The sequence below is a fragment of the Anomaloglossus baeobatrachus genome, chromosome 7 (assembly GCF_048569485.1).
Source record: "Anomaloglossus baeobatrachus isolate aAnoBae1 chromosome 7, aAnoBae1.hap1, whole genome shotgun sequence".
In the NCBI taxonomy this organism is placed as follows: Eukaryota; Metazoa; Chordata; class Amphibia; order Anura; family Aromobatidae; genus Anomaloglossus; species Anomaloglossus baeobatrachus.
In genome coordinates, this window is record NC_134359.1 from 77,602,080 (window position 1) to 77,629,468 (window position 27,389).

The window sequence follows — 27,389 nt, forward strand, 5'->3', positions numbered from 1 at the left end:
TTCAAGAAATAAGAAATTACCATTCCAAACAGGGCGGGTGCTGTGTTCCCCAATGAAGGCTCAGAGAAAAAGATTTTACGGTGAGTACACAAAAATCTTCCTTCCTTTCTCTCTTGCCTTATTGAGGGACACAGGACCATGGGACTTCACAAAACAGTCCCTGGGAGAGAACAAACCCTTAACAACTTGTAAAGTCAGAACAACAGACTGACCGTTAACTATAAAAGGTAGTAAAGAACTGAGACGATTCCTTCAGAGTCAGAGGTGAGCCTCCGCCGCTTGCAGAACCTGTCTTCCCCAGGGCAGCATCCACAGAGGCCTGCATATGCACCCTGTAGAACCTGGTGAACGTGTGGATGCTGGACAGGGAGCGGCTTTGGAAAGTTGAACAGCTGAGGCTTGATGGCGAAAAGCCAAGGAAGCTCCCACCACTCGGGTGGAATGAGCCTTCACCCTTCCGGGGAGGCTGGCACCCCTGACCCTGTAGGCCTCTTGGATAGCTGATCTAATCCAACGGCCAATTGTGGATTTCGAGGCTGAGGCACCTTTCCTCTGCCCCTCCACTGAGGACAAAGAGTGTCTGATTTGCAAAACGGCACGGTCTGAGAAACAAATCCTCAGAGCCCTGACAAGATCCAAGTTATGCAGAGCCTTTTCAAATGAATGGACCGGAGCCGGACAGAATGAGGGCAGGGTGATTTCATCATTAAGGTGAAAGGGAGAAACTACCTTTGAGAGGAAGACAGTGAAGGTTGGAGAACTACCTTGTCCTGGTGGGAAACCAGGTAGGGAGCCTGACGTGAAAGGGCTGCCAATTCCGAAACTCACCTGACAGACGTGATAGCCATTAGAAACGCAACTTTCCAGGAGAGTAATGAGAGAGAGATTTCGAGCAGAGGTTCAAAAGGCGATTGCTGGATGATCCCTAAAGCCAAATTAAGGTCCCACAGATGCAGAGGCTGATGATCATGAGGAACTAGATGGGCTACACCCCCTGAAGAGGTAAGCGGCGACTTTCCACGTTGTTCACACCATGAAAGAAAAGATCTTCAGGTTCTATGATAAATGCAACCCGAGGAGAGCTTTCTGAGATTTATCATAGTGGAAAAGACCTGGGGGGGGGGGGGAGGAGTAGACCAGCTCTGGCTAGAATCCAGGATTCAAGAGCCACGTCGTCAAACACAGACTTGCGGAGTTCTGGTGGCAAATCTGCTCCTGTGACAGAAGATCTGGGCAGTCGGGAAGCCGTCAGAGAGTGTCGCCTGGTAATTGGACGAGCTCCGAGTACCAGGCCCTCCTGGGCCAATCTGGTGCCACCAATATCACCGAGAGTCCCTCTGCCTTGACCTTCTTGATCACCCTCGGAATGAGGGGAAGCGGAGGGAATATGTAAGGGAGACGAAACTGCGACCACGGCAGGGCCAGGGCGTCGGAGTGCATTGCGTGTGGGTTGCGAGATCGGGCTAGGAAGGGGAGGAACTTGGTGTTTTGGCGAGATGCCATGAGGTCCACGTCTGAAGGACCCCACCTGTGACAGATCTGTTGGAACAGCTCGTCGTGGAGGGACCACTCTTCCGCTGCCAGACCTTGTCGGCTTAGGAAGGCCACGGCCAAGTTCTCTACTCCTGGGATGTGAACCGTGGAGATGACAGAAGCATGAGTCTCTGCCAAACGAAGAATCTTTTGAATTCTTCATCGCTGCTAAGCTGCGGGTCCCTCCTTGATAACTTATGTATGCTACAGCAGTGGCATTGTCGGATTGAATCCGAACAGGGAGACCAGAGAGGAACCCTGATGGGCTAGAAGGATGGTCCTCGACTGTAAAATGTTGATCAGTAGGGTGCGTTCCAGGAGAGACTAGCGACCCTGAACCGTGTGATGATGGAATATAGCTCCCCAATCTATCAGGCTGGCCTCTGTTGTGACTACTTGCCAGTGAATCGGGAGGCAGTATCTCCCTTGGGAGAGCGAAGAGTGATGGTCCCACCAGAGTAGGGGGTGAATCAGCCTCTGGGAAAGAATAACAGGTCAGTCTAGGGAAGCCAGTTTCCTGTCCCACGCCGAAGGGAGAACCAGCTGAAGAGGACCAAGGTGAAACTGAGCGAACGGGATGGCTTCCATCGCCGCCACCATCTTCCCCAAAGTTCTCATCCCGAACTGCAGAGGTAGCCTGCTATTGCGCCGGAGGAACTGAATGCCCTGCCTCAGAGAGGTCCGTTTCTCTACTGGTAGAAACACCCAAGCTCGAGAAGTGTCTAGGACCATGTCCAAAAAGGCGAGACGTTGAGATGGGACTAAAGACTACTTTTGGCGGTTGACGAGCTAGCCCAACCTCGAGAGAGTGTCCAAGCAGATTTGCACACTCTCTGAGAAGGCAGGAAATGACTGTTCGTTTATTAGGTCATCCAGATACGGGATGACTACAATACCTCTGGGACAAAGCACGGTCATGACAGCGTACAAGTAGGCATCTTGTATATCAATGGAGGCCAGGAATTCTCCCGGTTCCATAGACACAATCACAGACCTTAGTGACTCCATGTGAAAGAGTCAAGTCCACAATGCCCTGTTTACCCTCTTGAGATTTAAAATAGGACTGGCTGAGCCGTTCTATTTGGGGAACCACGAAAAGATTCGAGTAAAAGCCTGTGTAAAGACGTTTGGTGGGAACTGGTATGATGACGCCTGCATCGCGAAGTTCTGCGATAGCCTGAGAAAAGGCCCGATTTTGGGCCGTGAATTTGGGAATGCGTCTCATAGAGAAGGTGAACTCGATTTTGTAACTGGTGGATACCAGTTCTTGCACCCAGGCGTCGTCTATGTAGGAAAGCCAGGCATCCTGAAACAGGGAAATCTCTTGCGAGGTGTGCACTTTGGGCGCTGTTGTGGAAGAGAGGTGCTCTTACCCCCTGTAGCAGCATCATGATCCTATCAAGTGTTTCGCCGAAAAGGCGAAAACCATGAAAGGGTAATCCCATCATGCACTCCACCCTTTTAGCCAGGGAGTCCGACGAATCACCACCGAGTTGCTGGCCACCGTTGCGGCATAATTTGCAGAGTCTAGGGAAGCGTATATAAGGTATTTGGCGGCCAAGGATATTTGGTCAATTAGCTCAATCAACTCGGAAGGCAAACCTTCTGCATGGAGGCCTCTCTGTAAACTCTTGCTCCAGACCGCAAGAGCTTTAGTAGCCCACACTGTGGCAAATGAGGGACAGAGGGAGGAACCCGCCGCCTTAATAGACCGAGCCAGAGCCTCAACGGTGCGGTCTTTGAGAGAGGCACTGTCTAGAATAGAGAGTACTGTGTGCTTGGCCAGTCGAGACACAGGAAGGTCAACAGGGAACTCTGCCCAATCCTTCACTAGCTCCGGTGAGAACGGATAGAGAAGGGAGAGGCACCGTTGCAAGGAAACGTTTTTTCTGGGTGAGCTCTCTGCTTGACCAGAATGGCGGTAAAGTCTGGATTATTAGAAAAATATCTCAGGGCTTGCTTAGGTTTTTTCAAAGAAACCGTTTTTGAAGCCGCAGGCGGATCTTCCTCCACCGACAGAGTTTGGTTAACAGCCGAGATTAAACTATCGATCGTCTGCCGGATATTGGACGTCTGCTCTGCGTCCAATTCCAGGTCGGAGTCCAACTCTGGAGACATATCGTAGGCCGACCCTGACTCAGAGACATCCTGGGATGAGGTTGGGTAGTGTGGAACCATTTGAAGGATTTCTTCTAGATCCTAGTGGGGACCCTATCCTGAGCCTGGGATGCAGGGTTGTTCTGGTTATCTGCGGCGGAGGGGGGATCCTGGGATGACACCGCAACTGGGGAATCGCGGTCCAGACACAGGGGGGATGACTGGCCTGAGAATTTCTGATTTCAGGACGTGCAAGATGAGTAACGCACTATAAGGGGAGTCTGTGTCTTCCGCACTTTTGGATTAGATATAAAGTAAAGCAATGTAGTAATCTGCTCGCTTCCCTTAGCTTCTATGAAAGTTATAGGGTCCCCTAGTACAGAGAAAGTCTAAATTTTTCAGTAAATAGCTCAAGCCCTGCAGCACCGAGCCTCCTGAGCAAGGAGAGCTTACCCCGTTCAGGCCCTGGCGCAGAAGCCACTGGCTGTGTCCCCCCGAGAGAATAGCCGATTTCCCAAGATGGCACTGCTGTCGTGGGCGTATCTGCAGCCTGAGGGTGCTAAGCGGGAAAACAGCGGATGGAGCCCCCACCATTGTGGAGGAGCGAATATCAGCCTGTATTCCCAGCGTTGTGGGAGAGAGGCAGCGGCTGCCACCTTTGTGGAGGAAGGATTATCACCCTGTATTATCAGCCTGTATTCCCAGTGTTGTGGGAGAAAGGCAGCGGCCCCCACCTTTGTTGAGGTGGAATTATCGCCCTTTATTATCGGCCTGTATACCCAGCGTTGTGGGAGAGAGGCAGCGGCCCCCACCTTTGCAGGGACGGGGCTTTCTGCCGCGCAAGAACAACAGAGGAAGGGGGCATGGCCCACGACCGAGCAGGCCGTAGCCGGGAGCTAAATTAGCGCCTGGTCTGCAATACGCCAGGGATAGCGCAACACTGCAGCACAGCGGGCGCTGAAGCAGGGAGACCTTCTCCCCTGCCGCTCCAACGCGGATCTGGACCTGCCTGGAGTCGATAACACTCCCTACCTGAGTCCAGGAGGTCCGTTGGAAGCCGCGCCGGCTGGGTAAGAACCTGGAGGGAAGCAGACTTTGGGTCAGCTGCCCCATGCAACAGGTAGGCGGACGGCAGACTTGCATCCCAAGTCCTGGAACTGCCGAACGTTACCACTCTCGGCGCTGCTTGCCTAGAAGCGCGTTGAGGGGGAGCCTGGTCAGGAAATAGAAACGGGGGGCTCTGAGCACCAGGGTGACGCAGAGCATAGATCGTCCAGCCACTTAGGAAGAGGGGAGACCTGGCGGTGAAGCCACCCTGTGTCCCTCTTCCCCCATACGGGGAGAGCAGGAGTGTGGAACACCCTGTCGCCCATCTGAGAATAGAATAGAAGAAAGGTTAGTGGGCTAAAAAATGAGCCCGAATAGGGAAAAAAAAACGGAAGAGAACGGCATCAAAACAGGCCCATGTCCACCTCCTAGGAGATTAAGCAAAAAACTGGCTTGGTTCCTGGTCAGTCACAGGGTGTACACTGTGGAGGAGGAGATGGATGAGTGAAGGAAATGAGGGACCGCACTCCGTACCGCTGTGCAGGAATCTTTAGTTTATTAGACGGTGCAGGGTAAAAAGCAGGAGACGAGCTGTGAGCTGGCTCCCAGGTAGAGGACGACAGCTGTTTCGCCTAACTAATTAGGCTTCCACAGGTCCATATGTGGAGCTACAACGGCGCCCCCTATATAGGAGTGCTCACAGGTGCGTCGCATGCCACATAAAAACATACATAGGAGAATGTAATGTGCATATAAAACATGGAACACACCATGCCACAATACAAAACAATAAAAACAAGGTTATTACAAAACGATTATACCAAAAAAGAAGAAAGAAAGGACACCGAAGGAATACATATGCAAAATATGTCAAAGCACACACATATGGAGGACCTACAGAAAAACTGACAGATCCAAGCGATCATTTAACCCCAATGCCCCCTGAGCTCCATAATTAATGATTAGTTTGGCCTCAACTTGTAGTAAAAGTTGCTGAAGGTTGCCCCCCCTCGATGGGAGGACAACCTTCTCCAGGCCAGCAAAACGGAGGACATCAGGGTTACCATTATGATGCTCGCGGATGTGAGAAATCAGTCTAGGAGAACCTTTGCCTGACGTTACCGAATTGTAGTGCTCCCTGAACCTGACGTATAAACATCTGATTGTTTTGCCTATGTAAAATCTGCCACAAGGGCAGAAAATCACATAGACAACGAACCGCATGGGCCGCCCTGACAGAAAGATTAACGGTACCTGGACTTTTCTTCTGGACGAGCACCCCCGCTCAGGATACGGTAATTCTCAGCCCTCGACGAGCACACATGCGTTATCGCTGAGTGACATACAGTGGTGCAGCACCCTTCCTATCTTGCTGGATTACTGTGGAGGAGGAGCTAACTTTCTTTCTTAATAGTTTGCATAGTGTGAACCTCCTGGCAACAGCAGCATACACCCATGGTCCTGTGTACCCCAATAAGGCAAGAGAGAAATATTTCTAAACAAGATGTGTAGCACAAGGAAGAATAAAGAAAAAAAATCCTAGATAAAATTAGGTAATCATTTATGGAACACTCACAATACAGCAATCAGAGGCAGTTTTACCTCTACACCAGTGAAGTGCAAGGGAACCAAAGACGGCTGGGTCCAGCAATCCAGGTAACGTCAAACCAGTGATTACACTTACTCCATCACCACTTAACACACAGAAGCACCCCCAGAAGTGCACACCAAGGATGAGAAAGGGAGGGATTATATGGGTGCTGTCATGGGTTCTGGAAAAAACGGCTACCGGTAAGTAACCGTGGTGTTTTCCCCTCACCAATGACAGCACCACGTGATAGATTTCCAGAGAAAACCTAATTAGGGAGGGACCACCGCCTTAAGCACCCGTCTACCAAACGAAAAAGCAGCCGAGGAAGATAGGTCCAACCGATAGTGCCGGAAAAAAGTAGACTGTAAGGACCAGGTAGCGGCCCTACAAATTTGTTCAATAGATACCTGCGCACGTTCAGCCCAGGCCGCCGGTTTTCAGAACGGGGGTCCCCCATCAAGGACAGGAAACCAACTGACGAAGGGGAGAGGTACCGCCCTTTTATTCAGAATGGTTTCCTGTCCTTGCTGGGCGGATCCCTCTCTCACGTGGTGCTGTCATGGGTGAGGGGAAAAATTGTTCTCTGTATAAAGGCAGCAAAGGAAAGTTTTCCTCTTGCTGAAATAGACGGTAGATGAAATAACTCCTATTTCAAATTCCAGCCCGGCCGCTGTTTTGCAGGTTGGGTGGTAACCCACACCCCAGTCAGTTGCAGACGTCTTGTGTATAGTAATATGCATGTGGCTTTTTTTTTAAGGGTTTATCCATATAATATTATATATATATCTAATCATATGGCCTTTATAAACATCCATTTTAAGCCCTAACACTTTCATAATTTGCTGTATTGTAAAATTCTCTTCCGTTCTCTTTATCCGGTCTTTTTTTTTTTCTTTACTTCCTGTGATGTTCCATTTAAGGAGAATCTTAAAAAGACGTCACAGAAGGATGGCCCTGCGGTAACTTCCCCACAGCTTCTCTCCCACCCAAGATAGGACATCATAAGGAGGAGGTGGTGCTGCCATCAGTTACCATCACTTCTGTCAGTCTTCCCCTGATGATGTCCAATTCTGATGATGCAGAAGTGACAACAGTTTCAGTAGCCACCACACTTCTATCTCGGTCACCCTCATCTTCATTCATCGGAACCACAATCCCTGCTTCTAACACTGCAGTTTCTTTCCATAAACTAAGACGCCATCATAGGGCAGTGATAGAAGAAAGATCAGTGACAGCAGTGCCGTCCCACAGCTTTTATTACTGCCCTAAAACGAATAGTCATCATGAGGGATTTGCTTATGTCACTCACCCTGCTTCTATCAACACCCCTTCATGCCTCATTTCAGGCAAAAAGATGGCTGTGTCAGAAGCAGGGTGTCATGATGTGATTCTAGGAAAACGAGTCACACTAGGCCATCCCTAACTTTAGGATTACCCCTAATGGTGAAGCTGACCAAGTGTCGTGCCTGGCTATGCTCCTGACCCGAACTAATCTGATTTCCCCCCTCCCACCAGGGAAGGAAGGGGAAAGAGGCAGATAAAACACATATAAAGGCAGACAGGGGAAAACCAAAAAACTCTGACATACTGAAAATTCAAGGAACAAACAAACAATGAGAGACTCAGGAGAAAAGCAAGCGCAGGAAGGTAGCAACAAAAAGACGACAAGGGATACCTTCACAACTGCACTCAGAAACAAATACTACAGCCACCAGTTAGTCTGGATCACAAAACCTCCCCAGACCAGCTTAGAGAAACTACAGTGGGCATAAATGGTAGGATCTAGTCAGCTTATATAGGAGGGGAGCAGATGTGATTGGCTCCCACACAACATGTGATCAAAGGAGACTAACAAACAGACCAGCTGAGATTAACTCTTGCTAGCCTGCCTATGAACTACCAATCTGTTGGTCGAAGCCAGAGTCACCCTGCACTCATCAAAGACATCAGAGAAGTTACCAGGCGGAGTGTCAGAATCTGTAGTCTGAACAGATCCCGCCGCCATGATGGTTGGTGATGTATGTAAAAACCTCCATGTCACACAGGGCCTGAGGTGGTGGCGAGCAAAGATGGCGGGGGCAGAAGTGTGGTGTTGGCCACTGAAAATGCGGGAAGCAGCGGTTAAAAACTAAGGTCACGTTTTCCATCACCCCTCCTAAAACAGACCATCATCAGGAAGCGGCGATGATAGTAGCTGTAGTAAGAGACCTCAGCGCTGCCTCCAAATGACGTCCTTTTCCAGGAGGGGTGATAGAAGCTGCAGAGAAGTGACTTCAGGGCCAACCTCCTATGGCGTCCTATTTGAGACGTCAGGACAATGACCCAAAGCACACCTCCAAATTATGCATGAACTATTTAGGGAAGAAGCAGGCAGCTGGTATTCTATCTGTAATGGAGTGGCCAGTCCAGATCTCAACCCTATTGAGCTGTTGTGGGTGCAGCTTGAAGGTATGGTGTGCAAAAAGTGCCCATCAAGCCAATCCAACTTGTGGAAGCGGCTTCTGGAAGCATGGAGTGAAATATCTCCAGATTACCTCCGCAAATTAACAGCTAGAATGCCAAAGGTCTGCAAAGCTGGAATTGCTGCAAAGGAGCATTCTGTGACAAAAGCAAAAGTGTGAAGGAGAAAATTATTATTTCAAGTAAAAATCATTATTTCTAACCTCGTCAATGTCTGGACTATATTTTCTATTCATTATGCAACTTATTTGATAAATAAAAGTATGATTTTTCATGAGAAAAGACAAAATTGTCTGGGTGACCCCAAACCTTTGAACTGTAGTGTGTACATATATAGTACAGGCACCATTGACACTTCTATGGGCATTATTGTGACTTGTATGTACTTTATCGCTTTGGGAAACACAGGAGACCACGTGTGTATGCTGCTGACACTCGGAAAAAAAAGTTGACTCCTTTTCAGCATAGTTACCCACCAACCGGAGCCAAGGTGGTCAGTTTTGGCTTCCTGATAGTAGGAGGTGGACATGGCATCTGGGTTCCGACCCGTCTCTACCTTCAATCTTTCCAATTTTTCTTTCAGATTCTGCTTGTGAGGCAAACAGTGTAATCACTCACTTATCCCACCTAAAGTCTAAGAGAACAGGGTGAAACCTGTCCCACAGTACCCTTTCTGGTTTGCAGGGCAAGACTCCAACCTCCAACACATGAAGAGGTGAGCAGGCAGACAGTCCTTGCCCCTTCCCCTCCAGCGCGATTGTCCACCACAGCTAGATGGTGCCTGGAGCAGACGGTCCACACTCCCAGGACCTCTATCCAGTCACTCAATGCATGAAAAGAAAGCAATATTTTACCTGAGAATATCTCCCTTGTTGAGGTTGAGTAAAACACTGTAGCCCCTAAACTCAGGTTCACAAGGACAGGTCTCGCCATGATTTTGTAGGTCCTGGTACATTTCCTTTAGGCTCTGCAAACACTTCGTCAAATTCTCATTATTTATTTTGGGATCAAATGAGGACATCGGCTCCTCACAAAGCTCATATGCACAGTGAATGTGAAACCGCATACACTTCTCCATCAAAGACACAGTAAATTTATCACACAAGTGCTGCTGTGTAATATCCTAAAAAGAAAAGAAAAATAAGAAAAATTCTACACACCTATTATAAAACATAAGTCATTGCTAACCCTCGTTGCCCTGCTTTACCGTCCCATATCCTCCCCTTTTAGACTGGAGGGGAAAATAACATTTTTCACCTTTTTGCCTCAATCGGTCATTCCTTGTAGAATTTCTCTGTATTTATATACTTCTCTATATTTTTACTTTCTTAAGGTCATTAATTAATTCATCTGCTTCTGGCACTTCACTGACTACCCACTTCTTAAAGGGATTGTCCAGATTTGAGATGAAAGTCTGCAGTCACTCTGGAGTTCTGAATCTTAACAGAGCATGAACCGTAAATCGGTCAGGATTCCCTGATGCCAATAGCAAAAGTGGGTGGTCACATGACCACAAATATAAGATTTACATACTTACGGCCACACTCCGACTAGACGTGAGCGGCCTTGCTCAATACAAGTGAATTGAGTGAGGTCGAGTAAGTCTAGTCGGCACGTGAATGCATGTATGCAAACTGAATACTAGTGGTCATATAAATACTCGCTCTCATCACCGGAGAATCCGGAGTGTGCATGCACTGTAAGGACTCAGAAGTTTAGTCACTAAAAGTGACTGCAGGCTTTAATCTAAAACCTAGACAAACCCTTTAACAAACTGAAGCCTTGCTTGAATAATGGTGGTGTCACAAACAGCGACGACGACAACGACATCGCTGCTAAGTCGCCATTTTCTGTGACGTAGCAACAACTTCAACAGCGACGTCGCTGTGTGTGACACATTACAACGATCAGACTCCTGCTGCGAGATCGCTGCTCGCTCTTGAATATTTCAGGTCATTTTTTGATCGATTCTATCCCGCTGCGCCACATGCATCCTTGTGTTTAACACAGCAGCAGCGACGGTCGCGACGACTTTGAAGGCAGTGACGTAGGACTGAAAGAAGGACACGGGCGTGTTTTTGCGGTGTATTTTACAACGCCCCCACGACTCCGATTGGTGGTCATAACAGCGTTCCGATTGGGTAACTTGCCGAAGGCGTTACAGTGATTTCATTTTTTAAGTTCCATTCTTTGTTCCACGTAGTAGAGTCTCTGTCTGGTGTTGCTAGTGTGTCGTTCTTTGTGTCTTCCTTTGTTTGGCATGGTCACCCAATCAGGCGCCGCTGTAGTGATCACCAATCGGAACAGAGGGGCGTGAAAAAGGCAACGCAAAAGTGCTGTAGCGATCACCAATCGGAACAGAGGGGCGTGAAAAGAGGCAACGCAAAACATGTCTAGGAGTAAACACCCCGCCTCTATCAAGGTCTGAGTCGTCGCACAGCGACGCGTGTGACACGTCCCAACGACTGTCGAGGTCGCTATGATCGCTGCTCCGTCTCTGCTTAAAATTACATGTTTGACAGCTAACTAGCGATCATGCAAGGTCGCTGTTACGTCACAGGAAATGGTGACGTAACAGCGACGTTGTTGTCGTTGTGTGTGAACCCAGCTTAAGGGATCTATTAACACCATTTCTATTTCTCTTTGTTTTCTCTAATCCAGTTATCACAAAAAAATTAACAATTCTAGCAGCAAAGGGATCACATTATGCTGATTTTTTTTTTTTATTTCTAAACTACAGTAATATTTCTAAAATTAAACTTAGTTAACAAATTGACATTAGTCTGGTTAAAAAGTCATCTGGATTAGCCAAGAAAAACTATTTGATAAATACATAGCTTTCAGTAAAGGTTCTCACCTTCCGTATTCCACGTGTTCGGTTCCAAACAAAATCATACCAATCTCGGTAATTATCCTCTCCCTGATCCATGATATTGGTCACCATATAATCCATAGTCATACACAGCACTGGTAACGGGCGCAATTCATGTGCTAGGGGCTCCTCTTGATCTGCTGAAGATCGACTGTATTCTTTTATGGCAGCCGCATGGTCCAACTTTGAAAGGAAAGGATTATGCAAGTTATTTTCCATCCATAATGTAGACAATTAACAGTAAACAGAACATTAAAAATTATACCAATAACTGACCTTTTTTGGATGATAAACATGACATGCTCAAAACATTTGGAGGAAGGAAGAGGAAGGATACAATTGTAAAAGTGCTGTAGAATATAATATGTTGGCGCTACTGAAGTAAAAGTTATTTTAATAATTACCTTGTCTGTTCCTGGAAGGAACTCATAGATGCTAAGTTGATTGCGAGTATCCCGCATGTATCTCTCCTTTTCAGGGCACATGTCAGGACAGGTTCCCACAAAAACTTTGGCTTGATCTAACCCAGTTCGTTTAACTCGAGCTACAAAAATAGGACAAACGTGTTTAGAAAATGTCCATTTCTTTTATGGTTAAAAAACTTCTTTAGTTACTCAAATAACTGCAAAACTTTCACAGATCCTTTCAATACCTTGTCTCAATATCTTGTCCCTCTGGTCTAGGAGACGATATTTCTCCTCGGAGGTCTCTGCTGCCATTCCCACAAGATGCAGAAGTGAAGGAGGCAAAGACACCGCAGTGTCAGAAGGTGGTGATGGGATATCAGTATTTTGAACACTAAACTGAAGATTCTTGGGACATGTAGCCTTTTTAAGAGAAGATCTGAAATACAGCCAAAAAATAGTTTAGAATAAGGGAAAAAAAAAAAAGGTTGTAATTGTATGATTATGAGTGTTTTAGAATTACCCCTTTAGCCCTTGGAGAAGAGGTTTGCATACAGGCGAGACGGCTGGAATGCCTTTCTGCTCACTTTGTCTGACTTCTCTCTCCCCCGTTTGAGCCCCTTTTTTCTTTGCAGGACCTAAAAAATATGAAGTATTAGGCTAGGTTCACAGGTCCTGCAATCATCCGTTATCATGTATTTATTAGCAAAAAAGTTCTGCAAAAACAACTTTTTTGTCTGTTAAATAACGGATGTCGGCCGGATCAGTTTTTAACATGTGGAGTCTATGGGGGATGGTTGTAAAAGGATAAGGCACAGCCAATATAGTGGAGGTATATCGAGGTGCACTTGTTCGTTTCCAAACCGTAAGTCAATCAAACAGGTACAAGGCACTCTCAAGGGTTAATTTTCATATCATTTATTCCAAAATAGTTTTAAACGTGTGACGTTTCAGCCACTAGATGGCCTTCATCAGACAACTGGTATAATAAACTGGCCAAAATTGAAGTGTCAAGGCAACGGTGTCCACCGCTATGCTGCGTCCACAGCATAGCGGTGGACACCGTTGCCTTGACAGTCCAATTTTGGCCAGTTTATGATACCAGTTGTCTGATGAAGGCCACCTAGTGGCTGAAACGTCACACGTTTAAAACTATTTTGGAATAAATTATATGAAAATTAACCCTTGAGAGTGCCTTGTACCTATTTGATTGACTTATGGAGGATGGATCCGTTAATGGATTACTATTTATCGTCCATTTGTAATGGATCCGTTAAGAAAACAACAGACCCGTTACAAATGCAAGTACAACGGATGTCTAAATAGCAATCCATTAATGGATATGTTGTCCATAGACTCCCATGACAAAAAAAAAAAAAACCCACAACGGATCCAGCAGAAATCAGTTTCCCAACCGGATGACTACAGGACACATGAACTTAGCCTTACAGAGATTAAGAGCCCAGGCATATCATGGCTCTGACAACACTAAAACTGTAATATGTCACCCATACGTCTGTATATCAATCATGTCTGCTCCATTCCACGCCATTTGATTGAGATTCTTCAATAAAAGTTTTGTTTCTTTTGCATACTAACTTAATAATGTGATTCTATACAGTGACGCCACATGGCGGTACATACATCTAACACATAAATGAGGCGATTTAGACACTCACTAGTTTTTTTCCGTTGCCAAAAACCAACAGCGTCTTTGTATAGTTTTTTTACTGATTTCCTGGCCACAGCTGCAGAGTTCTGTAAAGACATAGACAACATCCCAAATGTGATTCTATTTTTCCCAAAAAAATCATTAAATAAGTTAATTTTTTTTCAAGCAAGTGACAACTTCAAGTTTTTCATGCAGATACCACTTCAGGAATAAACAGATTTTTTTTTTGTTTTTAAATCCTGAAGAATTTGGTTATCATTTTGTTAATGTTACCTGAAGCAACTTTTTAACGTTTCTTGTTGCTACTCTATATAAATGTTTTGGAGGGGGTGTTTGTTTTACTTTATAAACAATAAAACATGCATTTTTTTCTGCAAAAAAAAAACAAGAAAAATCTACAGGCATTTTCCAAGCATTTTTAAAAGGAACCGGTCACCAGTTTTTCAGCCTATAAGCTGCAGCCACCACCACCGGGCTCTTATATACAGCATTCTAACATATAAGAACACAGGCCGCTGTGTAGAACATAAACACTTTATAATACTCACCTAATGGTCACGCTGCGGTGGATTTGGTTCAGATGGGCATCTCCGTTGTTCGGTGCCTCCTCTTTCAGCTATCTTTATTGTCCTTCTGTCGCCGGGGTGCATGACGCGTCATACGTCATCCACACTCGCCGACATTGAGGTCCTGCACAGGCGCACTTTGATCTGCGCTGAGCAGGGCAGATCAAAGTATTGCAGTGCGCCTGAGCGGGACCGGCGAGTGTATATGACGTAGGATGCGTCATGCACAGAAGCTTCAGAAGGAGGACGAAGATGGCCGAAAGAGGAGGCGCCGCCACAGGACAACAGAGACGCCCATCTGACCCAAATCCACCATAATGCGACTGTTAGGTGAGTATTCTAAAGTGTTTTTTATGTTCTACACAGCGGCCTGGGCTCTTATATACAGCATGTTAGACTGCTGTATATAAGAGCCCGGTGTTGGTGGCCATAGTTTATAGGCCGAAAAACTGGTGACAGGTTCCCTTTAAGCCTTCTTATTGACTTTTATTGTAACATTTGGAGCGTCTTCCTAGCGGAAAAAGCCCGAAGAATGGTCTGCTCACTTCTTTTGCCCACTTTTTTTGAAAAAAGTTAAAAGACCCTCAAAAGCCTGAACTTATGAAAAGCATGTCACTTTTACATCAAAAAGAATAGGAAGATTGGAGGGTTTTTTTAAGGCAATTTTCTGAGATAATCTGATCAAAACAAGGTTTAAAAAAAGCCATGTTAACATACCCTTATGTATACAGATTTACAAATACATATGTTTTACCTGCCTAAGAGGACTAAACCACTAAGGTTTGGTTAATAAGTGTACTAATAGGGCCCGATTCTCAAATTCTTCATGCCTACTGGTGTAAAGTTTTAAAAAGTTGTCATGTTTTGGCAAAAAAATTTGCAGCTTTTGGTGTTCTCATCTCACACTATTTTTCTTCAGCTAGAAACAAAGTGAATAGAGCCGGGGTATGACAACAAGCCGTGGAGTTTGCTACACCACAAAACTAACGCTAGCAGGGACTGGGGTAGGATTTGGGGCAAGGCGTACACAAAGGTTCGCACCACTTCTCTGACTGACCTGATCCAGGAAGAGGCATGCCCCTCAACAAGATAGGGGTGAACAATGCTGGTCTAGTGGTCTTGATAAATGAGGAGAGTCTGACTCCAGTACAGCCCCTCAGGAAGACCGGGGTGAATAGTGCTGGTCTATTGCTCTTGAATCAGGCCTATAGTTCCTAATCAAACTACAATTCTGCAAGAATGATTCTAGGAAAGCTGCAGAGAAAACAAAAGGGTTTTATCTAAGGAGACAGGGGAGAATAAACAGGATTCGCTCTCCTTGTGAGGTTGTGAAGACTCAACACTGATGAGATCTGGATGGTGTGGCAGCTGTTGCAAGGACCATTTGGTTAGGGTAAGTACACACACTGCGTTTTTTTGACGCTGCGTTTTTTGCCGCAAAAAACGCACAAAAATGCACCCGCGGCAAAAAAAGGCAGCAAAAAAAAACATGTGTTTTTAATGCGTTTTTGTGCATTTTTTGCTGCGTTTTTACTCACTGCATTTTTATGTTTTTTTTTTTTATGAGTGAACAATGCCATTAAAGATTGTTGAAAAAAAAATGTCTGATGTCATTTCCTTCTTCAATATGTTCTTCATTCTCCACTAGTGTATGCAGGAGAGCAGACAGCTGCAGAACTACAAGACTCAACATGCTCCATCCAGGACTGTATGCTGGAACGAGGCAGGAGGAGCAGAACTACAAGGCTCAGCATACTCCATCCACCAGTGTATGCAGGAGAGCAGACAGCAGCTGCAGAACTACAAGGCTCAGCATGCTCCATCCAGGACTGCATTCTGGAGGGAGAGGCAGGGGGAGCAGAACTACAAGGCTCAGCATGCTCCATCCACTAGTGTATGCAGGAGAGGAGACAGCAGCTGCAGAACTACAAGGCTCAGCATCCTCCATCCAATACTGTATGCAGGAGTTTTTTGCCTTAAAAAAAATAACGCGTGCTTCGCCATATTTTTGTATGCTAGCCAGGTACCGCAGGCAGGTACGGGCTGCCCCCAACTCCCAGCTGCCTATTTGTACCCGGCTGGGAACCAAAAATATAGGGAAGCCTTTTTTTTTTTTCAATTATTTTATGAAATAATTAAACAAAAAAAAAAATGACGTGGGCTTCGCCCAATTTTTGAGTCCAGCCAGGTACAACTAGGCAGCTGGGGATTGGAATCCGCAGTACAGGGTGCCCAAGTTTTCTGGGCACCCCCGGTGCGAATTGCAGTCCGCAGCCGCCCCAGAAAATGGCGCTTTCATAGAAGCGCCATCTTCTGGCACTGTATCCAACTCTTCCAGCTGTCCTAATGCCGGGTGGCTCGCTGGGTAATAATGGGGTTAGGGCTAGCTGTATATTATCAACTGCCCCCAAGCCGGAAATTCATAGTGTCACGCCAATATTAGACAGGGCCACCATGAATTTCTAGTAACAATAAAAAAAACACGACAGAAAAATATTTTTATTAGAAATAAAACACAACACAATTAGTGACTCCCATCTTTATTGATATAAAGAAGACCCCCCCTCCGCAGTAATCCTGGGTCAGGGTCCCGCGATATCCAATCCAGATCCAATATCATCTGATCAGTTTGCTGGAAGGCAAAGCGATCAGATGATGTGTCAGGTTCAAGGATGTGAATCACATCACACATCAGCTGATTGTATAAACGCCGTTTATACAATCAGCTGATGCATCAGTAGGAAAAAAACCAAAAAACTACACACCTCTGTGCTGACTCCCGTCCGATCGCTGCAGGACCCTGCGGTAATCAGCTGATGAAGTCTCCTGACCGCATCAGCTGTTTAAAAGCCGGCCGGGTGGTAAAAAGCCGGCCTCACCGCGAGACTTATACGATCAGCTGATGCGTCAGGTGACCGCATCCGCTGATCACCGCCAGGTCCTGCAGCTATCGGACGTGCCCGGGAGTCTGCACACAGCCGGAGCAAGGGTGGCAGTACTGGGAGAGGAGCTGGGAGCAGACATGTCGGGAGTCTGCTGACAGGTGAATATGACATTTTTTTTTTTCTATCATTCACTTCTGATTTCGCAGCTCCTTCCACCTCCGGTGGCAGTACCGGGAGAATTCACGCTTCTGTGTTTACCAACAGAAGGAATCCTCTTCCTGTACATGTCACTGTACTACCCACTCCTTGCGTTTATAGCTGCGTTTTAGTCATAGAAACGCACTAAAACGCAGCTATATTTGCGTTTTTCATTGCGTTTTTAAACATCTCATTGAATTCAATGGGAGGAAAACGCAGTGAAAAGCGCAAACAAAATTGACATGCTGCGTTTTTGTGGGCATCACAAAAACGCAGCTAAAAAAACTCAGACTTTGCTGGTGAAGCAAAGTCATGCAGTGTTCTGAACAAAAACGCACTCGAAAAACGGGCAAAAATGCCGCGAAAAATGCACTGTGTGCACATAGCCTTACATGGTGAAATCCTGATGAAGAAGTTGGATTACTTTCAAAAGCGTCGAATAAACGGCCCATAAACTGCATCTGTGTACTTGGATCCCTTCCTGCAGGAGCGCAGATTAAACTACTTTTTTTCCTCAATATCCCTTAATTGTGAAAGAATCACAGGTATGAATCTGTAGAATTTAAATGAATAAAACAGGTGCACGATACCCATCACTAACGCTTGGAAGCTGGGAGATAAGTAAAAACGTGATGTCACCAACCTCACTCAGCTCCCAATACAAAACCAAATTACCTCTTTAACCAATGACCCTGCAATCAATGGTATAAGCATATTATTATTTTTTTTTTTTACTCACATGGTTATTAAATTGGATAGATGCCATTTTTTGCTTTATCCTGCAGTTTATACGCAGAATCTTCCCATATTTCTTAAAGAAATCCTCCATGATATTTTTTTTATTAAATTTATTAGGCAAATTCCTAATAAAAAAAGTGGTCATCTCACTGGGGGAGACTGGAACAGTGTGTTGAGCACCAGCAGAACGTTCTCCTTTGCTAGCCACAGAGCTTGAGGGGATAGCTGTTTTAAAAAAAAAAAAAAAAAAAGCAAAACTTTACAAAAGAAGGAGACAGATCTATAAGGACACAGACAAATCAGGGTTTTCCCATTCTAAAATGGTGTGTGTATAGGTTTACTCTAGGAGAAAAATAAGATCAAAGTTAGTAACCCTCCGTAGGTGCAGCTTTCTGACGCTTTCCCCACTCTGCGGTAGTGACATCACAGGGCTCAGTGGTGATGCTCATGAAAACACAAGATACTGAGCCGAAGGATTGACTGCAGCCATCATGTTTGTTGCAATTGTGACGTCATCACTGCACCCCATCAACAAAGACTGGCTGGAAAAGTGGAGGGTCAGTAACAGATTTTTAGCTGAGCAGTGTGTAGCCTCCAAGACTATCAGACAACGGAACAGTTCAGGATTTATTTATTTTATAATATAATTGGTTACGGACATAATAGAACAGAAAGAAGGGAATTTTGTTTACTTACCGTAAATTCCTTTTCTTCTAGCTCCAATTGGGAGACCCAGACAATTGGGGTGTATAGCTATGCCTCCGGAGGCCACACAAAGTATTACACTAAAAGTGTAAAGCCCCTCCCCTTCAGCCTATACACCCCCCGTACTGCTACGGGCTCATCAGTTTTGGTGCAAAAGCCAGAAGGAGGAAAAAATTATAAACTGGTTTAAAGTAAATTCAATCCGAAGGAATATCGGAGAACTGAAACCATTTAACATGAACAACATGTGTATACAAAAAACAGGGGCGGGTGCTGGGTCTCCCAATTGGAGCTAGAAGAAAAGGAATTTACGGTAAGTAAACAAAATTCCCTTCTTCTTTGTCGCTCCTAATTGGGAGACCCAGACAATTGGGACGTCCAAAAGCAGTCCCTGGGTGGGTAAATAATACCTCATAATAGAGCCGTAACGGCTCCGTCCTACAGGTGGGCAACTGCCGGCTGAAGGACTCGCCTACCTAGGCTGGCATCTGCCGAAGCATAGGTATGCATCTGATAGTGTTTCGTGAAAGTGTGCAGGCTCGACCAGGTAGCTGCCTGACACATCTGCTGAGCCGTAGCCTGGTGTCGCAAGGCCCAGGACGCTCCCACGGCCCTGGTAGAATGGGCCTTCAGTCCTGAGGGAACCGGAAGCCCCGAGGAACGGTAAGCTTCGAGAATTGGTTCCTTGATCCACCGAGCCAGGGTTGATTTGGAAGCTTGTGTCCCTTTACGGTGGCCAGCGACAAGGACAAAGAGAGCATCGGAGCGGCGCAGGGGCGCCGTACGAGAAATGTAGAGTCTGAGTGCTCTCACCAGATCTAACAAGTGCAAATCCTTTTCACATTGGTGAACTGGATGAGGACAAAACGAGGGTAAGGAGATGTCCTGATTGAGATGAATAGTGGGCAAGGCAAATGGCCAGGGAGAAAACGCCTGAGCAGAGCACCACGACAGGAATATTTTCCACGTCCTGTGGTAGATCTTGGCGGACGTTGGTTTCCTAGCCTGTCTCATAGTGGCAGTGACCTCTTGAGATAATCCTGAAGACGCTAGGATCCAGGACTCAATGGCCACACAGTCAGGTTGAGGGCCGCAGAATTCAGATGGAAAAACGGCCCTTGAGACAGCAAATCTGGTCGGTCTGGCAGTGCCCACGGTTGGCCGACCGTGAGATGCCACAGATCCGGGTACCACGACCTCCTCGGCCAGTCTGGAGCGACGAGGATGGCGCGGCGGCAGTCGGCCCTTATCTTGCGTAACACTCTGGGCAACAGAGCCAGAGGAAGAAACACATAAGGAAGCTGAAACTGCGACCAATCCTGAACTAAGGCGTCTGCCGCCAGAGCTCTGTGATCTTGAGATCGAGCCATGAATGTTGGGACCTTGTTGTTGTGCCGTGACGCCATTAGGTCGACGTCCGGCATCCCCCAGCGGCAACAGATCTCCTGAAACACGTCCGGGTGAAGGGACCATTCCCCTGCGTCCATGCCCTGGCGACTGAGAAAGTCTGCTTCCCAGTTTTCTACGCCCGGGATGTGAACTGCGGATATGGTGGATGCTGTGGCTTCCACCCACAGCAGAATCCTCCGGACTTCCTGGAAGGCTTGCCGACTGCGTGTCCCACCTTGGTGGTTGATGTAAGCCACCGCTGTGGAGTTGTCCGACTGAATTCGGATCTGCTTGCCTTCCAGCCACTGCTGGAACGCTTTTAGGGCAAGATACACTGCCCTGATCTCCAGAACATTGATCTGAAGTGAGGACTCTTGCTGAGTCCACGTACCCTGAGCCCTGTGGTGGAGAAAAACTGCTCCCCACCCTGACAGGCTCGCGTCCGTCGTGACCACCGCCCAGGATGGGGGTAGGAAGGATTTCCCTTTCGATAATGAGGTGGGAAGAAGCCACCACCGAAGGGAAGCTTTGGTTGCTTGAGAGAGGGAGACGTTCCTGTCTAGGGACGTCGGCCTCCTGTCCCACTTGCATAGGATGTCCCATTGAAGAGGACGCAGGTGAAACTGCGCGAAAGGGACTGCTTCCATTGCTGCCACCATCTTCCCCAGGAAGTGCATGAGGTGCCTCAAGGGGTGTGACCGACCTTGAAGGAGAGATTGCACCCCTGTGTGTAGTGAACGCTGTTTGTCCAGCGGAAGCTTCACTATCGCTGGAAGAGTATGAAACTCCATCAAAGATATGTCAGTGATTGGACCGGTGTCAGATTTGACTTTGGAAAATTGATGATCCACCCGAAACTCTGGAGAATCTCCAGAGTAACGTTGAGGCTGTGTTGGCATGCCTCTTGAGAGGGTGCCTTGACCAGCAGATCGTCTAAGTAAGGTATCACTGAGTGACCCTGAGAGTGGAGGACCGCAACTACTGTAGCCATGACCTTGGTGAAAACCCTTGGGGCTGTCGCCAGGCCGAACGGCAGTGCCGCGAACTGAAGGTGTTCGTCTCCTATGGCGAAGCGCAAGAAGCGCTGATGCTCTGGAGCAATTGGTACGTGGAGATAAGCATCCTTGATATCGATCGATGCTAGGAAATCTCCTTGGGACATTGAGGCGATGACGGAGTGGAGGGATTCCATCCGGAACCGCCTGGTCCTTACGTGTTTGTTGAGCAGTTTTAGGTCCAAAACAGGACGGAAGGACCCGTCCTTCTTTGGAACCACAAACAGGTTGGAGTAGAAACCGTGACCCTGTTGCTGAAGAGGAACCGGGACCACCACTCCTTCTGCCTTCAGAATGCCCACCGCCTGCAGAAGAGCCTCGGCTCGCTCGGGAGGCGGAGATGTTCTGAAGAATCGAGTCGGAGGACGAGAGCTGAACTCTATCCTGTAACCGTGAGACAAAATGTCTCTCACCCAACGGTCTTTTACTTGTGGCAGCCAGATGTCGCAAAAGCGGGAGAGCCTGCCACCGACCGAGGATGCGGTGTGAGGAGGCCGTAAGTCATGAGGAAGCCGCCTTGGTAGCGGCACCTCCGGCGGTCTTTTTAGGGCATGATTTAGACCGCCATGCGTCGCCGTTCCTCTGATCCTTCTGAGGCCTTTTGGACGAGGAGAATTGTGACCTGCCCGCACCCCGAAAGGACCGAAACCTCGACTGTCCCCTCCTCTGTTGGGGTGTTTTTGGTTTGGCTTGGGGTAAGGATGTTTCCTTTCCCTTGGATTGTTTGATGATTTCATCCAATCTCTCACCAAACAAACGGTCGCCAGAAAATGGCAATCCAGTTAAGCACTTTTTGGAAGCCGAATCTGCCTTCCATTCCCGCAGCCACAAGGCCCTGCGTATTACCACCGAATTGGCGGCTGCACCCGCCGTACGGGTCGCAGAGTCCAGGACAGCATTAATAGCGTAAGACGCAAATGCCGACGTTTGAGAGGTTATGGACGCCACCTGCGGCGCAGACGTACGTGAGTGCGTCAATTTGCGCCTGACCAGCTGAGATAGCTTGGAGTGCCCATACGGCTGCGAATGCTGGAGCAAAAGACGCGCCGATAGCTTCATAGATGGATTTCAACCAGAGCTCCATCTGTCTGTCAGTGGCATCCTTGAGTGAAGCTCCATCTTCCACTGCAACTATGGATCTAGCCGCCAGTCTGGAGATTGGAGGATCCACCTTGGGACACTGAGTCCAGCCCTTGACCACGTCAGGGGGAAAAGGGTAACGTGTATCCTTAAGGCGCTTGGAAAAACGCTTATCTGGATAAGCTCGGTGTTTCTGGACTGCCTCTCTGAAGTCAGAGTGGTCCAGAAACATACTCTTTGTACGCTTGGGAAACCTGAAACGGAATTTCTCCTGCTGGGAAGCTGACTCCTCCACTGGAGGAGCTGAGGGAGAAATATTCAACATTTCATTGATGGACGCAATAAGATCATTCACTATGGCGTCCCCATCAGGAGTATCAAGGTTGAGAGCGGCTTCAGGATCAGAATCCTGATCAGCTACCTCCGCTTCATCATACAGAGAGTCCTCTCGCTGAGACCCTGAACATTGTGATGATATCGAGGGAATTTCATAGCGAGCTCGCTTAGTCGGTCTGGGGCTGCGGTCCGTGTCAGAGACCTCACCCTGGGATCCATGAGAAACCCCGGGAAGACATTGCTGTTCCAACTGAGGGGAACCAGGGGACAATGATACCACAGTGCCCCTGGCTTGAGATGCCGGCCTGGACTGCAAGACTTCTAATATCTTAGCCATAGTCTCAGAAAGTCTTTCAGTAAAAACTGCAAACTCCGTCCCTGTCACCTGGACTGTTAACAGGTGGTTCTCCCTGGGCCACCCCTAGCAGAGGCTCCGGCTGAGAAAGTGCCACAGGGGCCGAGAATTGCACACAATGAGGGTCAGTGGAACCTGCCGGCAGTATAGCCGTACATGCTGCACAGGCAGCATAGTATGTTGTCTCCTCTGAGCAATACAGGAGGGTAAATAGCCACAAATCAACAGTGCACCCTACAGTGTAAAGTATAGACTATAATCATATAAACTATAAATACAGTTCTGCACTAGTGGGGCCAGCACCACAGGTGCTGCTTACCGCCTGCGCAAAGCGTTTGTGTGGGCACCAGAATTCCTGCCTGGGTCTCTTTGAGCTTGTCTCTCCTCTCCAGCGTTAGCAGAGCTGAGAGGAATGGCTGCCAGCGTCCTGGGGAGAGGAGGGAGCCGTGGGCGTGACCCAGAAAAGTGCGGGAACTGGTGCCCCACTGTGCAGAGTGAGGGGGGTGGAGTATGCAAAGCATGCTCCAGCCCTCAGTGCTGCCGACCTGTACAGCGTCCCGCCCTTCCCCTGACTGGCAGGGCTGGGGGCGGGAAAAGAATGAGACTAGGCCGCAGAAGCCGGGGACTATAGTTATAAGCGCGGCCGCCGTATAAGCGCGGTCGGCGCGGAAGTCCCCGGCGCACTAACAGTCCCAGCCGCGCCGCAGTGATAACCATGGCAGCGGCGGTCAGCGCGGCAGTCCCCCTACACAAATACACTCAGCGACGCTGAAGTGTATAGTGGCACAAATTCAGCCAGCGCTGCTGTCCCCGGTGCACTAGCACACCCAGCAATGCTGGAGTGTTGCTGTGCGCGGTCCCCACGGGGACACAGAGTACCTCCAAGTAGCAGGGCCATGTCCCTGAACGATACTCGGCTCCTATCCAGCAGGGTCCTCAGGAGCTGTGGATGGAGCACGGTCTCCTGTGCCTGGAGACCGATGGGATCCCACTTCACCCAGAGCCCTAATTGAGGGATGGGGAAGGAAAGCAGCATGTGGGCTCCAGCCTCCGTACCCGCAATGGATACCTCAACCTTAACAACACCGCCGACAAGAGTGGGGTGAGAAGGGAGCATGCTGGGGGCCCTGTTATGGGCCCTCTTTTCTTCCATCCGACATAGTCAGCAGCTGCTGCTGACTAAGCTGTGGAGCTATGCGTGGATGTCTGACCTCCTTCGCACAAAGCATAAAAACTGATGAGCCCGTAGCAGTACGGGGGGTGTATAGGCTGAAGGGGAGGGGCTTTACACTTTTAGTGTAATACTTTGTGTGGCCTCCGGAGGCATAGCTATACACCCCAATTGTCTGGGTCTCCCAATTAGGAGCGACAAAGAAATCTACTTTTGAAAAAAAAAAAATGCTCTCACCTTGAATTTCAGGCAGCAGCTCACCTTCTTCCAGTAAGGGTCGAATTCTTCCAGGTATCAACTCACTAGGCCCAGGTGAAGAATAGTCTCTGGGAGATCCTTGCTGGTTTGGCCCCAAAAAGGAAACCATTCTGGTAGATGTTATATGACCTGTACCTTGCAAATGGGACTTATTAAAAGTCACTTGACTAGATAAACTCGCTGGGCTAGTTTTAACAGATTCAGTTTGATTGGGAGCAGAAAGAGGTCTTACAATTGGTTGAGTTTTTGATGGAGAATCGGCATCTGTCACCTTGGCCTGTGGAGTAACGTTATCTGATTTTATAATTTCTTTTCCCCGATGAGTTTTCATTTGACTTTTTACAACATCAAACAAGCTCCTGACATAGATGTTTGCTCCTCCTTTTAAATCCCGGTTCAATCGACCAGCCCTCTTAACAGGTGGATGTTCGCTATGGGGATCTGAAGAAGCTTCACCTGAGATGGCGACATCAATTCTACGTGAACGATCATACTCCGGTTTTCTTTTTATTCCTTTTTGCCCCTCCTCTCTTCTTGGCTCTTCAACAAAACTAGTAAAACTACTATTGGCACTTGCAAATGAAGGTCTGGGTGTTCCTGCTTCACCTTTGTTTTTCTTCTCTGAAGACATAGAGAAGAAGTTGACGTTCCCAGATGTCGATGATGTTGTAGGAGCTCCAAATAGGGGTGGGTCTTTTGACTCATTTTTACTTGACATGCTAAAAGATGATGCCGAAGTTTCATCCGATTTATTTGCTCCCGGTAGGATTGGCTTGAAAGTTGTATGAGCGGGAGGTTTGAAACTGTGCTCTGAATTGGAGGCTACCTGTGTAAAAGTGGAGTCCGCAGCACTAGAACTGGTACTTGTTTGTGTTGTGGTACCAAATACACTTCCAGTCTGCACAGTGGAAATATTTGAGGACTGACCAAAAATTGACATTTTCTCAGTGGCTGCTGTCTTGCTAACTTGTGCAGATTGTGCAATTCCAAATGCAGAAGATGGTTGTGCATTGATAGAACCAGATTCTTGCTTACTAAATGGAGGTTGGAAGCCAGGAGACTGACCAAAAATATTACTTTGTCCATTGTTTACCTGTCCAAATGCAGACACTTGGCTACTACTATTTGGCCCAGATTGCGTAGAACCTCCCTGACTAAAACTTTGTCCAGTCACGTTCTGAGCAAACATAGGTGTCTGGGTCGGGTTGGAGGGTGTCTGGCCAAACAAAAATCTATTACTAGGGGATTGTTGTCCAAATTGTGGACCCTGATTTGAGCCATCCTCAGACTGTCTAGATGCTGCTGATGACTCAGATGTTCCCTGGGAAAATATAGAAGTATTGCTTCCAAAGGGGGATGCTGACTGGCTAGTTGTAGTCTGTGTAAAGAAAGATGCAGATTGGTTATTAGTCGCTTGGGCAAAGAGAGATGTAGATTGACTAGATGGTACTTGAGCAAAAGGAGATGCAGATTTACTGGGAGTAATTTGTCCAAATATAGATGATTGATTGTTACTGCTTTGTCCAAACGATGGCGCAGTCGGCCCCGTAGAAGTCTGCCCAAATGCAGGTAGTGTTTGAGTATTGGTTGTATGTCCAAAGAGGGAAGAGGACTGTCCGGTAGTTGCCAGCCCAAACGCAGAACCAGTTTGTCCCAAAGACTGTTGTGCAAAAGTAGTAGAAGCCTGATTATTAGAAGTCTGTCCAAAGGTAAAGCCAGACTGTCCTGTTGTAACCTGTCCAAAGGCTGGAGCAGATGGAGCAGAAGAAACCTGGCCAAATGCAGGAGCAGTTAGACCAGATGTCTGTCCAAACACTGGTGGTGACTGACTAGGGGTGCTCTGCCCAAATATTGGCGTAAACTGTGCAGACGTGCCCTGCCCAAACGCAGGTGCCGACTGATTAGTGGACTGTCCAAATGAAGGAGCAGACTGCCCTGAGCTGGACTGTCCAAACAGCGGAGCTGTCTGTCCAGATGTTGCTAGTCCAAACACTGATGTATTAGCTGTGTGCCCAAAGGTAGGAGCAGACTGCCCAGCGGTGGCCTGCCCAAATATAGAATTCGACTGGCCAGAAAGAGCCTGACCAAACAGTGTCCCTGAAGAAGAACCCTGGCCAAATGTAGGGGCTGACAGTCCACCACTTGTCTGGCCAAATGCTGACGTAGTTTGGACTGTATTAGTCTGTCCAAAGATAGAAGAAGATTGGCTTAAAGTATTCTGACCAAAAACAGGCTGGTTGTTACCGAGCTGTCCAAACATAGGGGTTGACTGGCCAGTAGATGGCTGTCCAAATGCAGGGGCAGGCTGTACAGTTGCATTTTGGCCAAATAATGTCTGCCCAAACATAGCTGCATTCTGATTTTGTGTATTGGGGTTTGTGGTTTGTTGTCCACCGAACACATTGCTATTGTTCATTGTTTGTGAGGAAAGAAAACTTGCGCCTTGTACACCTAAGAAACATATAGAAATGTAAGATTAAAATCTCAAGAAAGGTTGATCCTATCTAGACAGTATTGTACTGTGACAGTTCTCAATTCAGCAACATTAAAGGGAACTTGTTTCTCACAAAAATACAATTTACACCAGTACATAGAGTGGTAATCAGCAGGTAAACAGCATTGAAATCCTATCTGCCAGGTTTACTGGGAGCGATGAACTTCAAATGCTTTTTAGCTAAACATTCATGCATGTAAAATCATAAATTCCCATCTTCAAGATCCTATCCCAGTATGTAGATATGATAATATTAGCAAATACCTCCAATTAGAAATGTAATATAGTTCGCCTACTATAGCCAAGTCTCTTACCTCATGTGCAGGGCATTGCAGCTTCGGCATCCATGGTTACATCCACTCATGTAGTGACAATTAGTAAGTTGCCATGGATACCTAAGCTGCAATGCCCTGCACATGAGGTAAGAAACATGGCTATATAGCAGGAGAACTATACTACATTTGTAATTGTATGAAAAACAGG

General features: G+C 47.3%; 1 protein-coding gene across 1 annotated transcript in view; it reads right to left on the bottom strand.

Moving 5' to 3' along the window:
• Positions 1-27,389, bottom strand: part of MCM3AP (minichromosome maintenance complex component 3 associated protein) — a 121,884-nt gene that overhangs the window by 71,324 nt on the left and 23,171 nt on the right. The window contains exons 2-9 of the mRNA XM_075317431.1: positions 24,392-26,863; positions 18,065-18,288; positions 13,684-13,762; positions 12,528-12,642; positions 12,253-12,443; positions 12,005-12,144; positions 11,586-11,783; positions 9,583-9,851 (exon numbers count right to left, since the gene is read on the bottom strand). Of these exons, the coding sequence (XP_075173546.1) occupies positions 9,583-9,851; positions 11,586-11,783; positions 12,005-12,144; positions 12,253-12,443; positions 12,528-12,642; positions 13,684-13,762; positions 18,065-18,288; positions 24,392-26,863 (3,688 nt within the window). The remainder of the gene's footprint in view (positions 1-9,582; positions 9,852-11,585; positions 11,784-12,004; positions 12,145-12,252; positions 12,444-12,527; positions 12,643-13,683; positions 13,763-18,064; positions 18,289-24,391; positions 26,864-27,389) is intronic.